The sequence below is a fragment of the Protopterus annectens genome, chromosome 3.part0 (assembly GCF_019279795.1).
Source record: "Protopterus annectens isolate FY-2018-M chromosome 3.part0, PAN1.0, whole genome shotgun sequence".
Taxonomy (NCBI): Eukaryota; Metazoa; Chordata; order Ceratodontiformes; family Protopteridae; genus Protopterus; species Protopterus annectens.
The window spans coordinates 301022368-301038128 of NC_056731.1; the positions used below are offsets into that span (position 1 = coordinate 301022368).

The 15761-nt window shown below is 43.4% G+C and overlaps 1 protein-coding gene across 1 annotated transcript in view; it reads left to right on the plus strand.

Annotated features, from left to right (window-relative positions):
- RBM33 (RNA binding motif protein 33) overlaps positions 1-15761 on the plus strand; it is a 1894586-nt gene that overhangs the window by 257174 nt on the left and 1621651 nt on the right. The window contains exon 5 of the mRNA XM_044064784.1: positions 1656-2001. Coding sequence (XP_043920719.1) covers positions 1656-2001 — 346 coding nt within the window. The remainder of the gene's footprint in view (positions 1-1655; positions 2002-15761) is intronic.

The following is a 15761-nucleotide window of genomic DNA, read 5'->3' on the forward strand; positions in this document are numbered from 1 at the left end:
ATAGATATCCTTCTCTTCCATGTTGCCGTATTCCTTCTAACCCACCAATAACCCCCCCCATCATTTTCCTTTTCATCCCAGCACGTCCCTAGGTCCTAATCTTATACACCTTTCACCCTGGACCTATCAGTAATACAGAAGGAGCCCAGGGTCCCATACCTGACACCACTGGCACTTCCTCCTGCTGGGCCTTCTACTCTACCTGCTGAGCTTCAAGTTCTGAGGATTGTGCTTGCAGTAAGGCCCCTGGTTTATGGCCCTATGTGTGACGTCCCATGCAGCTGCAACAGCCAAGCTGAAGCTTTTGTATAGGAGCCGACATACGAGTCACCTGAGGGAAGGAAATCCCACAACAAGAATACTGCAACAGGGAAGAGAAGGGCATCTATGGTTATGTTAAGATTTTACACCACTATTCTGTCTTTTGTTTTATTTTTAAACTTACCCACAGCGGGCTTTCAGCTGCTACTATCTCCTCTTCTCATTTAGCAGTGCCACTGGGCCTGTCGTAGTCTCCCCTGGGGATCAATCCAATTTACTTATGGTACTGGTGCAGTGTCATTCTGCTTCTGGGGAGTATGCCTTAACCCTTCTACCCTGCTGCAGTCATGCAAGCTCAGCGATGTCTGCTTTTGGGAGGTGCACATGTGTTTCTGTGCATGCTCAACCTTCTGACCAAGTGGTATACTGTTTGGAATGGGCGCTGCAGTTGTTGCGAAATGCCAGTGCGGCTGCTAACTCCAGTTTACACCCACCCAATCCGTTCAGAACCTGTTCCACTGTTGGAACACAGATAATCTGAGGTCCAGTCAGAACTTTATCTCTCTGTGATAGGGCCATAAAGATGGGTCTTAAAGGTGGATGTCATCTCTGCAGTAATGCTGCCTACACACCATATCCCTTATGAGATACTATGCTTGGATTTTTTTCTAGCTTTCTGTATGTATGAACTAACCCATTCTTTTTTTTCTTTTCTTTTTTTTTTGATTACCTTTTCCATTTTCCTTATTTATTTTCAGTGCTTTTGAATTCATAATGGAGATGAGCGATACAACTGTGTGTAGTATGCTGACATTCTTCACAGATAGTGTTTCCTCTTTTCATGTCCATAAATATCTTTGCTCATAACTAATTTTTTTGCTGTGTAAACCAAAGATGGCATTGGCCAGCACAGCTTATATGAGGGACGTACCCCCAGCTAACATTCAGGTAAGTAAAACTTAAGTGCCTCAAGGTTTTCAGAGTCAAAGCAGATATTGTATTGAAGGTGTTTATGAATACAAGAGGACACAGTTTCATGTTGTGAAGTAGAAAGCTCAAGAAATATAGAAGTATTTTTCCTTCATGTAAGTGGTGATTTGTCATTAGAGTAGCCTTTACTAAAGCGGTAGTAGCATCAAAAACATACAGTTCATCCAGTAGTTCATCCAAGGATGTGGGGAACTACAAAAACAAAATAAAAAAACTGTAAGCTGCTGTCTCCTTCCTGTCTATAGCTTATCAAGAGGGGAGGGAAATGGGGAAGATGTGATCAGTCAAGCAGGCCTTATTGCCATCAGAATTTATGTTCCTATGTTTGGCTGAGATAGTTCACTCATACATGCACATGCAAGTGGTTGTGCAAAGAATTAATCAGTGTATTTTCATTTTTGTAGCTCTCGTGATGCAGTTCTCAGTATGAATTCGTCTGACAATTTAAAGTCATTTGACCTGTCCAGCAGCGCTATCAGTTTAACAGCTACTGAAGTTAAAGATCCTAGTTTTGAACAACAGGATACTACAGGTGTTTATGAAGAAGGAGAGGAAGAAAAAGAGGGGGTAGCAACAGTAGAAACTGAGGAATATGCTCAGGTATATTATGCAGGGGAAGAGGAAGAGTTAGAAGGTGCTGAGGCTGAAATGACTGAAGACCAAATTGAATACGTAGAGCAGGATGAAGAACTTTCCAATGATGAAGTGATAGAACTTGAGATCAATGAGACACTGGATGATGAATTTCAAGTAAGTCTTTTGTATTGTGTTGCTAAAGATAACATTGCTGTGCTTGTCTAGGTTAGCAGTGATTTAAAATTGTTGAGCACTCATGGGACAGGTGAAAATTAGTGCTATTGTCATACTCTTGGCAGTTGCTTTATCTATTGTCTGACAGTGTTTCTGTTGACAGCTTGTTTGGTGGTTAAGTAAAGCTCCCTTGTCATGCTGAATGCTTGCTTACAGTCATGACCTTGAGAGTAATATCCTTGTTGAAAAAAATAGCTTTGTGATGCAGGATATACTGGCAGTTGTTCCAGGAACTTAATGCAGAACCTTTTATCCGGCTGTAGACAAGTGCTGATAAAATCCTTCAGAGGTGAAAAGATTATTGACCCCTTAAAGACCTCTTTATGTTGCTAATATTTTGTCTGATGATTAATGATCTGCTCGTTCTTTTTTTGTCACATGACAGAATGAGGCTGAATAAAGAGATTAGATTTTAGTTTTTGAAGTATCCTGGTCGTCAGGCTGAAAGCAAGTGATAACATTGGTGGCTTAAGGAGAAGCAGTGTTTAGACAAACAGTGGTTCTTAATAATTTAAATAACTTGTATTAGTATATGCGTTGACCAGAATGCAAGGCATTGTAACATTTTGGCTTTACTCTTACTTAATTGTGTAACCAAATGGAATGTTAACAGTCACTAGCAACATCAGCTGTCCTGGGTATAAGCCTATCATTGTAGTAGAGTGGTATGAGAGATCAGAAATTAGTTTTGCATTGCCTTGGCTACAGGTTCACTTAAATGCAATGAATGGAGTGAATAATTTATTATGTTTGTGGATTCCTTCTATTATAATTTCAGTTTATTGAAGACAAAACTGTAAGTGTGTACAGTGTTAAAATGCCTGTCTGTATGAATTTAAATTACAGTGATGGCAGAAAGTACAGCTGTGCTTTAAAGTAAGTCATATATGTATGCATTTAGTTGTTTTGCTGAATCCAGTCTGTACCCCCACCCCCATTCAAAGTTTGGCAACACACACAAGAGTATATTCCACTTTTTAGCTTGGCATACCATTTAATAAAATGGAGTGTTGTTTTTCAGCATGCTACCCAACAGTGAAGGAAAGTTTAAGCAGTCACAGGAACTGTTTTTTGTGTGTTTGAGCATGTGTACTTGTTTCGATGTCCTGATTAATTGTAAAGTTAAACACAACGCAAGTTTTAAGGGAACCAACTTCATCCCTTACTCTGTTAATGCCACACATTTTTGAGCTCCTTAGTCATCACAATGTAAGGTGGTGTTTCACTCCATGTAGCAGACACGAAGCAAAGCATTTGCTTGTAATACAAATGTATGAAGGAGTTTTATGAATATGTGCAGTTTAGTTCTAGGCAAAAAATATTTAAAATAGTCTCCATGCGCTCTAGGTGCTGTATGATGATTAACCTGTGCAAAGTGTGGACATTGTCTTCTATATTTTTTTTGGACTGTCTGCAAAGATGCAGCAAGTGAAAGATGTCTTTCATCTGGGGAATGTGAAACTTATTTGGCAGCAGATGACTTAGTGATTTGTGTAAGCAGATCTTATGGAAGGTATTGAATTGTGCATGCTTGGTTGATTTTATCAGTTTAAAATGTAATACTTTGGAAGAGACGCTGACCTGTAGATGCACACTGACTGCATATACTGTATAGTATTAAGCTTGCCAACAACCAGCTGCATGCCTACACACTTCTTCTGTATTTGCGTAAAATGACGTAAAAAAGTTTACAGCAGTACTGAACAAACCTTGCAGTCCTGTACATATAACTTTACCTATATATAGAATTCTTGCCAGAAGTGTTGCGCAGTACTGATAGTTGTACTCACTATTGACTTGCATGGCCTAAGGCCCACATTATGTGTGAAGGAATCCTTGGACTTGGCAACCCTCCCATAGTTTCTGGGTAGATGAGGTTGTAATGTGTTGTGGTATTCTTAAATAGAATTTATGCGAACAGTGTACACCCTCCTTTTACATTTCACTTTCACCTTTCATTGTTTGATGCATTAAAGCATAAGTGTAATAGTTGGTTTTTCTCTTTTTATGGAAAGGTTTTTGTTCAGGGCATTGTTGAGTGATTGGCAGCAGTCCGCTCCACATCTTGCATAGGTTAGTGAAAGGGCAGGCATTTTGACGCATTGCGTAGGTACCACACAAATACAGCAAATGAAATTCCTGACATACAGAATTAAACTCGTCATTTTACTCAATATAACAGTTGGGATGAAATCTGTTGAGGGTCTGACATCCGACTTGACCTGGAGCTTCATACCCTTTCCCCTTTCAAATCAGATGGATGTCCTTCCACCTGGTCATTAGCATATCTGTGGAATAAGAAAGGCATCCAAATGTGTCATATTCAGATTCTTTTTGTGTGGATTACTGTTGCATTCCTTGTTATCAGGGATTCTGCTATATGTTGAGGTCTGTTTGCTTAGACTTTGAGCTGGGCACCATTCTCCCATGGCAGGGCTGCTGTTGCTTTTCTTTGGAATTCTTTGCATATCTGGAATATAAATGATGTTCACCCACACAGTCTTGAAATTCTTACTGAATTTTTGATTGCTGTTAGAAAGAGTGTTCGTGAGTTCACCTTTCTAGGCCTACTGCTAAAGAGTAGGGTAGAAAAGTATGTGTTTACAGATTTTTTTTTATATTCTTGTCTGTAGATGATACTGTATTTATTGTAGAGGATTGGAGTGTGTTTGTATATTTATGTACATGCAAATGTACGTCACACACGTATATAGATTATATGTATATATATTATATTATGTATAATATATATATATTTATATATATTTTATATATATATATATATATATATATATATATATATATATATATATATGTGTACATATATATATATATATATATATATAATTCTATGTATATATATATATATATGTAGATAGATAGATATAACAGCATTTCTCATTGTGTTCTCCTCAGCAGAAAGAGTACCACTCTCAAGTCTTAACATGCTAACAATTGTATCTTGTACTTGTCCCTTCATATTAATCCTTCATTTAAAGCCCTCAGCCAAGCTGCACAACTATCTGTTTTCATTCCTGTGCATTAGAAGAAGGGAGAGAAAAGTTTAGATTCTTTGACTGTCCACATACTGCATGTTGTACACTGTCTGAACAGAACCAAAGCCATCAGGAAGTCAGAACAATTATTTGTCTTCTTTGCTAAGGAAAACTGTGGCAAGCATTCTGTAAACAGACTGTCTGCAGATGGTAGAACATTGCATCGGATTTTTTTACAATGCATGTGGAAATGGTGTACAACAAAGATCCATGCCCCAGCTGTTAGGGAGAAGAAAACCTATTGTGGCCTTTCTGAGGGTGTTCAGTCTGCAGAATATCTTAGATGTAGCCATATGACCCTTGGTTTGAATTTTTTTAAAGCACTGCAGATTGAATATTGCCTCCAGGGCTAGTATTGGTGGAGTTCTGCCATCCTGAAGGGTTTGATTTCCTCCTCTCCTATGCAGGTATTCATCTCCCTGTTGTTAAAGAGGATCTGAGCAGCTTTGGGACTCCCTGCAGTGATGACTTAAAGATGTATCCACATGAAGAACAGTTTAAACAATCCTTTGGGCAGCTTAACGTAACTGGAGGTATTTGAGTGTGGTCACCGTTGCAGATGTTCATCGTGCATACAGCTGCAGTCATAACAGATGGGTCCTCGGTTGGCCGAATTCCAAAGTCTAGGTCTGGCGTCGGTTGTTGTCGCTTCTTCCCTGATGTCAGTGCGACAGGGGTATAAAAGAACCAGCAGACGCCATTTTCTCCAGTCTTTATTGCCGCGCGGTGCCCGAAGCAGAAGCAGTTCGCAAGTGCCGGTCGGCCAGCTCCTGAAATTACGAAAATTTTGCAACCGAAGTCTTCTTGAAAGCTAAGTACCCCGTTGGGGAAACTTTTCTTGCCTCAGACCAATGTCAGACAAAGTTAATAATTGTATTTCATGTGGGAAGCAAATACCGCACAAGGATTTTCATTCCCTCTGTATTCCTTGCTTAGGCCCAGACCACGACGTCTCGATCTGTCGTTTCTGTGCTACATTCAATAAACGCACCATTAAGCGTCGGGCGGAGTTCGCCCAGCATTATTTTGGCAAAAAATGTAACTATATTATGTCGTCGGATACTCCGACTCCGGTTTTGTCTAAAAAATGCAAAGATAAGGACCGACACACGAGGTCCGCGGCCTCTACCGACACCATGCCAAAGCCGACTACGGGTGGTCCGGTTCTCAGCGAGGCGCCTACGCAGCCCCTGACTACCAACGACACTTCATTGGCGGTGTCTTCTGTGCCCGAGGTCGCAGGCTCCTCGGCCCACACCCCGACTACAGATACCGAAGCCACTCTTGGTGGTGAATCTCAAAATGTAGACAGGTCTGCCTCCTCTCAAGGTGTCTTCAGACCTTCCTCTTCTTTCTCCATCAAGGCTTTCACTAAGTCTAAAGCAGCCATGCATTCTAAGAGACTAGCTACACAGGGCCCATCTCCAGGCCCCATGCCTAAAAAACAGATGCTTAAAATGGCTGAGGATTTAATTAAAGGCCCAGAGTGGAGGAAGAATCCCCCTCCTCTGACCAGGCCTCCATTATATCAGAGCACTCTGATGAACAGGAACATTCTTACTCACCTTTTGAAGATTCGGATGCAGAGGAGTCCATTCCCTCTGTCTCCCCCCCAGAGGATTACTCATTTGGGGAAACCTTGCATACCTTAAGGGAACACTTCCACTGGGAAGGCCAAGAGTATGCAGATTCCAAGAAAAGGCTTAGGGATTTTCTCTTGCTACCTCAGCACAGGCCTCTGGCTATACCTCCTGTCTTAGACATACTAGATGATGTGTACTCGGAGGCCTGCCTTAACCCGGATTCTTTACCTCCAGCCCCAGTCAAGCCTGACCGGTACTACAGTGTTCCTGACTCTCATCAATTTTTATACAAAAGCCATGCGGCTGACCCAGAAACTATCTCACAGGGCCCCAAGGGAATTAAGGCCTCCACTGCTAAAAATCCATTACCTTCCGAGAGAGAGATTCCAGATCCTTAGAAAGGTGGGGAAAAAAGGTATATACCTCGGCCACCTTAACCATGAGGGCATTAAACTGCCAGTTCCATATGCTAAAGTACCAACAGTTTCGGTTAGCACAATTGAGAAGTAAAATGTCACAACCTGAACAACCAGACTTGAAGGAGTTGCAGGATTTGATGCATAGTGCAGAACAAGTGGGTAAACATACCTTGCAATGTGGTTTTGATGCTCTAGAGGCCTCATGTAGAGCTGCTGTTACAGGATCAGTGATACGTAGACATGCCTGGCTCAAGGAACAAACCTTACCAGATCATGTCAAAGCTAAATTACTAGATGCCCCTCTTCATAAGTATGTATTATTTGGTGTTAATGCAGAGGAGGCATTAAAGAAAATGGAGGAAAAGGCTAAATCAATGCAAACAGTGAAAGATTTTCTACAGGTACAACCTCCACGTTTCAGTAGAAATTGGCCTTCCAAAAATTGGTCCTTTCCAGCCACGGACAGACCCCAAAGAGGTAGATACAGGCGCCCGATGGGGCAGAGGGCAATCTCAAGGATCGTTTAGAGGCAGACAATGGCAAGCTCCTACACAAAGAGGTGGTGAGGATAGTTCACAGCCATTCAGAAAGCAAGCCCAATGACTTCCCCCTTTGCATGCCAAGCAAGGCTCAAATGGCAGCACCCTTAGGCGGAAAACTGGCATTATTTTCAAAAAACTGGCATATTGTCACAAAAGACAAATGGATCCTGGACATTATAAACAGAGGCTACAAATTCCATTTTCACACCCTTCCAAAAATGAGAGGCATGCCAAACCTGCCACACAATCAAAGGGCAGAGGCACAAAGACAAATTTCAGATCTGATGAACATGAAAGCTATTCAAGAGGTACCTGCTCACGAACAAGGTCAAGGTTTTTATTCCAGACTATTCCTGGTACCAAGGAAGGGAAAAGATTGGAGACCTATTTTGGACCTATCCATCCTAAACACATTTTTACTCGTACCAAAATTCAAGATGCTCACTTTACAGCAGCTTCTTCCCATGCTGGGCAAAGGAGTCTTGGCTGGTAACATTGGACCTCAAGGAGGCATACCTGCATGTCCCAATCAGACAGAATTGCAGAAGATACCTCAGATTTCTTGCAGGTTCAACCCATTATCAATTCTATGCATTGCCCTTAGGTTTATCTACTGCGCCCAGAGTATTCACGAAATGCCTGGCATCAGTAATTGCCTACTGCAGACTTCAAGGGATACAAATATACCCCTATTTGGACGACTGCCTGATCCAAGCGGACAGCAAGCACATACTTCTGAAACATCTGGCTTATGTAATAATGTTGTTGAATTCTCTGGGATACACAGTCAACAAAAAGAAATCAAGGCTAATACCCTCTCAGAAAATAATTTTCCTGGGTGCCAACTTGGACACAAACACCCAGATGGCCTACCTCACGCCAGAGAAGCAGGGGCAACTAACTCAATACTTCAGAACACTAGCAAATTTCACCAGGCTGACTGCAAGGAAAATCCTGCAGGCTCTGGGATTCATGGCATCTTGCATCCTACTAATCCCATGTGCAAAGCTGCATATGAGGAAACTTCAATGGTACCTGAAAAACCTATGGTCTCAACACAGCCACAGTTTGGAAACAATAATACCACTAATTCCATGTCTTCAAAAGGAATTTCTGTGGTGGGCTCAAGCATGCCAAACAAACACAGGTCTCCCATTCAGCAAGCCTCAAGCAAATCAAGTCATCACAACAGACGCCTCGGACTACGCCTGGGGGCGCACATGACAGATCGGTGCATTCAGGGCAAATGTTCCCAAAAAGAAAAGCACCTTCACATCAACCAAAAGGAAATGCTAGCAGTAGTAAATGCTATTATAGCTTTCAAAGACCTACTGCATCCAGGTCAACTATTGATAAAGACAGGCAACACTACAGTAATGTGGTACATAAACAAACAGGGAGGAACCCATTCATACCCCCTATGCAGGCTCGCCATGTCACTTTGGAACATGGCTCTGGACTTACAAATCGAACTTCAAGCACAGTACTTGCCAGGCAAGGAAAACACGCTGGCAGACAACCTAAGCAGAAATATGACAGATCTACACGAATGGAAGTTGCATCCTCAAGTTTTTACAGAGATAATTCAAGCATGGGGAAGGCCAGACATAGATCTCTTTGCCTCCCACAAAAATCACCAATTGACAAAATGCTGCTCAAGGTTTTTTTTTTTTTCATCCAAAGGCCTGGAGAGTGGACGCTCTCTCTTTCAGTTGGACAACAATGACAGTTTATGCCTTCCCACCTCTTCCTCTGCTGCCCAAAGTTCTATTAAAAACCAGAGCAGACAGACCAAAGATGATTCTCATTACTCCAGACTGGCCAAGACAACACTGGTACCCACTCCTGTGGAGCCTGACGCATTCCCCACCATGGACCCTGCCTCTAATGCCTCTTCGTCTGACTCAGCACAGCTTCAAAACTCTTCACAGTCAGCTGAAAACACTCAATCTGGCCGCATGGAAGATTCCTTAACATCACAACAGACCCTACTCTCCAAGGAGGTGCAGGATGTCATCTTGGAGGCCAGAAGGCCGTCTACTAGAAAAGCTTACTCCGCAAAATTGAAACGGTTTTGTGCCTGGAATGAGAAAAAGGGCCAGAATCCTGGAAAACTGAATTTACCTCAGATATTACAGTATCTAGCTGAGCTGCTAAGCAGTGGTCTATCATTCTCCTCCATCAAAATCCATGCCTCAGCCATTTCTGCAGAATACAACACTGATCCACCTTTATTCTCTCACCCCCTCTTAAGGCAGTTCCTCAGAGGGGCTAAGAATATGAAACCCCCAAGGAAACAACCAATACCTGCTTGGGATCTCAATTTCATTCTGGAAAAGCTGACCTTGCCTCCTTTTGAGCCAGCTGCCTCAACAGATTTGCAATATTTGTCCTGGAAAACAGCTTTCCTTCTGGCTATTACCTCAGCTCGTAGGGTATCGGAACTACAAGCCATCATGGCTGTGCAGCCTTTTATCATCTTCCATCAGGACAGAGTTTCCTTACGAACCAACCCCTCCTTTATGCCAAAAGTGGTATCCAGGGTAGCTTTGAATCAGGCTATACACTTACCTAACTTTTATCCTAATCCTCAAAACAAAGGGGAGAGATTACTACATTCCTTGGACATCCACAGACAACTGCATTATTATTTGGACAGAACAAAGCCTTTCAGAAAATCAGAACAGCTCTTTGTGTCCTATGCTATAGGAGCTCAAGGGAAACCAATTTCCAAACAGACAATCTCAAAATGGATAGCCCACTGCATACACTTTTGTTACTCTTTTCATGGCAAAACTGTACCTGCAAGCATCAGATCTCACTCCACAAGGGCCACAGCTACCTCTGCAGCTTTCCTCAGAGGAGTTCCTACCAAAGATATTTTGGAAGCAGCCACTTGGAGTTCTGTGCATACCTTCTCCAAGCACTACCACCTACCATTATACTCCAAAACTAGAGCAGGCTTTGCCACTGCAGTCTTGCAGGGCATCCTGGCTCCTCCTAGTTCCACCTAGTGCCTACCACCCCTTTCTTAGCTTTGGGATTCTACCCATCTTTTATGACTGCAGCTGTATGCACGATGAACATAGTACAGTTTTGTACCTACCATAAATGTAGATGTTCGAGTGCTAATACAGCTGCAGTCCAGGTTTCCCTCCTTCCCCTCTTGGGACAGGCCTATTGGCTAACACCTCCTCATACAACCTGACTGGGGTATTCATTTATGGTGTATTTGCTTGCACTACTGTATTTTGATTATATGGCATTGCTTTATTACACAAAATTTATGTATTGCCTTCCTTCTGGGGGCACCTGACATCTGGGGCAAGAAAAACTGAAGAAAATGGCGTCGGCTGGTTCTTTTATACCCCTGTCGCACTGACGTCAGGGAAGAAGCGACGACAACCGACGCCGGACCTAGACTTTGGAATTCGGCCGACCGAGGACCCGCCTGACGGCAGGAGAACCCATCTGTTACGACTGCAGCTGTATTAGCACTCGAACATCTACATTTATGGTAGGTACAAAACTGTACTTTTTCCCTTCCTCCCTCCTTCTCCCCGCTATGATGCAGGTTACTTTGGTACTGAGTGGTACTCTCATAATTTCCATCCCATGTTCATTACATTGATCACTGCTGTAGTAGCCTTAGCTATATGGATTATATCCTGTCAAGGATATTTAACAGCTTGCCTGCTTCCAAAGCTTTAAGGCACCTTCCATGTGCCCAAACTGACAAGTTTGGATGCCTAGCCCTTAAGAGCATCACTGATACCAAGGAGCATACTTATGTGAGGCTTTTGAGGAGAGATGGTCGGCTTTTGCTCTTGAGGAGAGATGGTCGGCTTTTGCTCAGTAGGCAAGTTCCCATTGGGGAAAAAAACAACTATTCAATGTTTTGTTTATTGTTAATACTTTCATAGGTGTTTACTAGGCTAATGGCCCCGGGGCCTTTACAAGCCTAGCCGTAGGATTACCCTGGCATAGTGCCACCCAACCTTAGTTACCAGTGCCTCTGTTGAGTAGAGCCACTGGAGTTATCCCCGGGGTGAATTTTTTGTTTCCCATCCACTCATCAAGATTTCTCTTGAAGGTCAGCGAGGTTCTCTGCTTGACATGTATGAGAATTCTGTTCTATAGCATGGGCAGTTTCTGGGTTATGAACCTGTCCCTCCAGCATGTTATGTTAATTATGGTAATGAGGTTGAGGTCCCTGGAGTGTGTGGTGCAGAGGGATTGAGATTTCTGTAGATGTAGCATTTCTAACAGAGCTGGGTCAGAGATGGCTTTGTAAGTCAAGCAGAGATCGCCTCTAAGTAGGTGATATGAGACAAGAGTATAGTTGGAGTTTTTTGAGTCTGTCCATATAGTACAAGTGTTTAAGGCCTAGGATCCTCTTTGTGAGGTACTTTTGCGGCCTCTCTAATTGTTGCAGGTGTCGAGTGAGGTACATGCCAAATAGGGCATTGTACTCTATGATTGGCCTAATGAGGGAAGAGTAGAGGGAGGTGGCTGGCAACCTGTGTTCCCAGATCTCTTATAATGCCTTCTGTGTTCAGTGGACTACCATCAGTATGGTAATTCATGGGAACTGGGTTTTTCCCAAAGGGGATGACAACACATTTTGTTGGCATTGAGCTTAAGGCCATGGATGTCCTTCAAGGATGCATCTGCAGTCATAACAAATGGGTTGTCCTGTCGTCAGGCAGCCCTTCGGTCGGCCGGATTCCAAAGTCTGGGTCCGGCTTCGACTGATGTCGCAATTCACCCGACGTCATCTCTGGTCGTCGGGTATAAAGGCATCAGCCGATGCCATTTTCCTCAGTCTTTCTTGCCGCGTGGCGCCTGAAGCAGAAGCTGTTCGCAAGTGCCGGTCGGTCAGATCCAGAGATTACTACTACCGAATACTACTTCGAAGACTTCTAAAAAGCTAAGTACCCCGTTGGGGACTCTTTCTTGCCTCAGCCAATGTCAGAAAAAGTAAATAACTGTTTAACTTGTGGGAAACAAATACCTCATAAAGATTTCCACTCTTACTGCCTACCTTGTTTAGGCCCAGACCACGACGTAGCAGCCTGTTTAGCCTGTGCTTCCTTCAACCGACGTAACGCTTAGGCGTCGGTCGGAGTTTGCTGAACAGTTTTGGCTCAAATTTTGCGTACATTATGCCGTCAGATCCTCCGACTACCCAAATTGTTAAAAACGCAAAAAAAGGCCGACACTGCGGTCCGCGGTTTCGGCCGAAACCACGGTTAAGCAAGCCGCGAGTGTCTCGGTTTCGGCCGAAACCGAGAAAAGGGTCAATCTTCAGCCGAATCCATGACTACTACTGAGGCTCCTGCTACCTTAGTTGAATCGGCCTCTGAAGTTTTGCCTACTACTGTGGTTCCTAGTGAATTATCAGACACCATCCCTTTGGATGTCTCTACCCCAGCACGTGGTGCTGCTAGGCCTCCTGCAGCCATGTCTATAAAGGCCTTTGCCAGGGCTAAAGCAGCCAAAACTGTTAAATCAGTGCCTGTTGAGACCCCCTCACATAGGCCCACTTCTAGTTCACAAATGCTTACTCTGGCAGAGGATTTAATCTCCTTAATTAGGGGATCCCAATCTCACCCAGACAGGGCCTCTCAGCCTCCAGAAAAGAGACCTAGAGCAGAGCCCCCGAGCCAGTGTCCTCTGATGATTCTTCGGATGACTCAGACATTACAGATCAGCCAGAGGCTCCTTTTTCTACTTATGAAGATTCCGATGCTGAAGAATCCATTCCATCTGCCTCTCCACCAGAGGAATTTTCTTTTGGGAAACCTTACATGCCATGAGAGAGCAATTCCAATGGCAGGGACAAGATTTCTCAGATTCAAGAAAAGGCTTAGGACCTTTCTGCACTTACCACAACATAGGCCCTTAGCTATACCTCCAGTTCTGCCTGTTGTGGATGATGCATTTAATGATGTTTGCACTGCTCCTGATACTTTACCTCCAGCCCCTGCCAAACCAGATAGATTTTACAGGGTGCCAGACACTCATCACCACCTATACAAGGCCCCACTTGCAGATCCTGAGACTATATCCCAGGGGCCTAAGGCAGTAGCCGACCTCAGCAAAAACCCTCTCCCTTCTGAAAGGGAATCCAGGTTCTTACTGAGATGGGGGAAAAAGTTTACACCTCTGCTACTCTCTCAGCTAGTGCTTTAAACTGTCAGTTTCACATGATCCAATACCAGGAGTTTATGCTTGATCAGTTAACTAAGAAGCTGTCCTCTGATGACTCCTTAGATAAGAAATATGTTTTAGAAATGGTGAATAACATTCAGCAGGTTAGTAACCATTCTTTAAAATGTGGCTATGATGCACTGGAGGCTTCATTTAGATCAGCCATGACTGGCACAGTGATAAGAAGGCATGCATGGTTGAAGGAACAGGTTTTGCCGGATCATGCTAAAGCAAAGCTGTTAGATGCTCCTATGGATAAGGCCAGTCTATTTGGTACACCTGCTCAGCAAGTAATGAAGAAAATGGAAGAGAAGGCAAAATCTGTACAAACAGTTAAGGATTTCTTACAGGTTCAGCCCCAAGGTTTAGCAGGAACTGGCCTGCCAAAATTGGTCCTTTCCAGACTCCTCAAAATCTCAAAGAGGCAGGAATAGACGCTCTAGAGGCAGAAATCAATCCAGAGGAGGTGCCTATAGAGGACGCCAGTGGCAAGGCAATAACCAGAGAGGCACAGACACAACCACTGCCACTGCAACAGGACAATCACAGTGACTTGACTCTGACACCGCCTACCAGGGAGCAAATAGCAGCACCTTTAGGCGGAAAGTTAGCCTTATTTTCAAAAAATTGGCACTATATCACAAAAGACAAGTGGATTTTGCAAACCATAGACCAAGGCTACAGGTTCCACTTCCACACCTTACCAGTAAAAGAGGAATGCCAAACCTACCTCCAAATCAAAAACAGAAGCTCTAAAGCAGATAGCTCAATTAACAAAGATGAGAGCTGTGGAAAGAGTACCAATAACACAACAGGGCAAAGGATTCTACTCCAGACTCTTCCTAGTACCAAGAAAAGAAAAGTTGGAGACCTATTCTCGACCTGTCCGTCTTAAACACATACATCATTGTACCAAAATTCAAAATGCTGACCCTACAGCAACTTCTTCCCATGCTGGGCAAGGAGTGTTGGCTGGTAACTCTAGATCTCAAGGAGGCATACCTGCACGTCCCCATACGACCAAATTGCAGAAGATACCTCAGATTTCTTGCAGGATCAGAGCATTATCAATTCTCAGCATTGCCCTTTGGCTTATCTACTGCCCAGAGTATTCACAAAATGCCTGGCATCAGTAATAGCTCATTGCAGGCTACAGGGAATCCAAGTTTATCCATACCTGGACGACTGCCTGTTACAAGCGGACAACAAAAGCAAGCTGACAACAGATTTACAAAGAGTCATTTGCTTACTACAAGCCCTGGGATACACAGTCAATTAAAAAAAGTCAAGACTGATACCATCCCAGACAAGAACATTCTTGGGTGCGGAATTGGACACAGTAAAACAAATGGCATTCCTAACTGCAGAAAAACAAGCACAACTCCTCTTTACTTCTTGGCATTAACAAAGCAGCACAAACTAACAGCAAGAAAAGTACTGCAGGCCTTGGGCTTCATGGCATCATGCATAATCCTGATCCCCCATGCCAGACTGCATATGAGAAAACTACAGTGGTACCTAAAGAATTTATGGTCTCAACACAAGCACAGCTTAGAAACCGAAATCCCACTAATCCCATGCCTGAAACAAGAGTTCCTATGGTGGGCTCAAGCATGCCAGTCAAACCCAGGCTTGCCCTTCCACAACTTTCAAGCAAACCAAACCATCACAACGGCCTCAGACCTAGGCTGGGGCACATGTTGGACAAGTGCATACAAGGATTGTGGACTCCAGACCAGCTGCACCTGCACATAAACCAAAAAGAAATGCTGGCAGTAAAACTAGCAATCCAGAAATTCAAACCATTCCTCAAAGAAGGCCATTTAATGATAAGGACAGACAACACCACAGTCATGTGGTACATCAACAAACAGGGAGGCACTCATT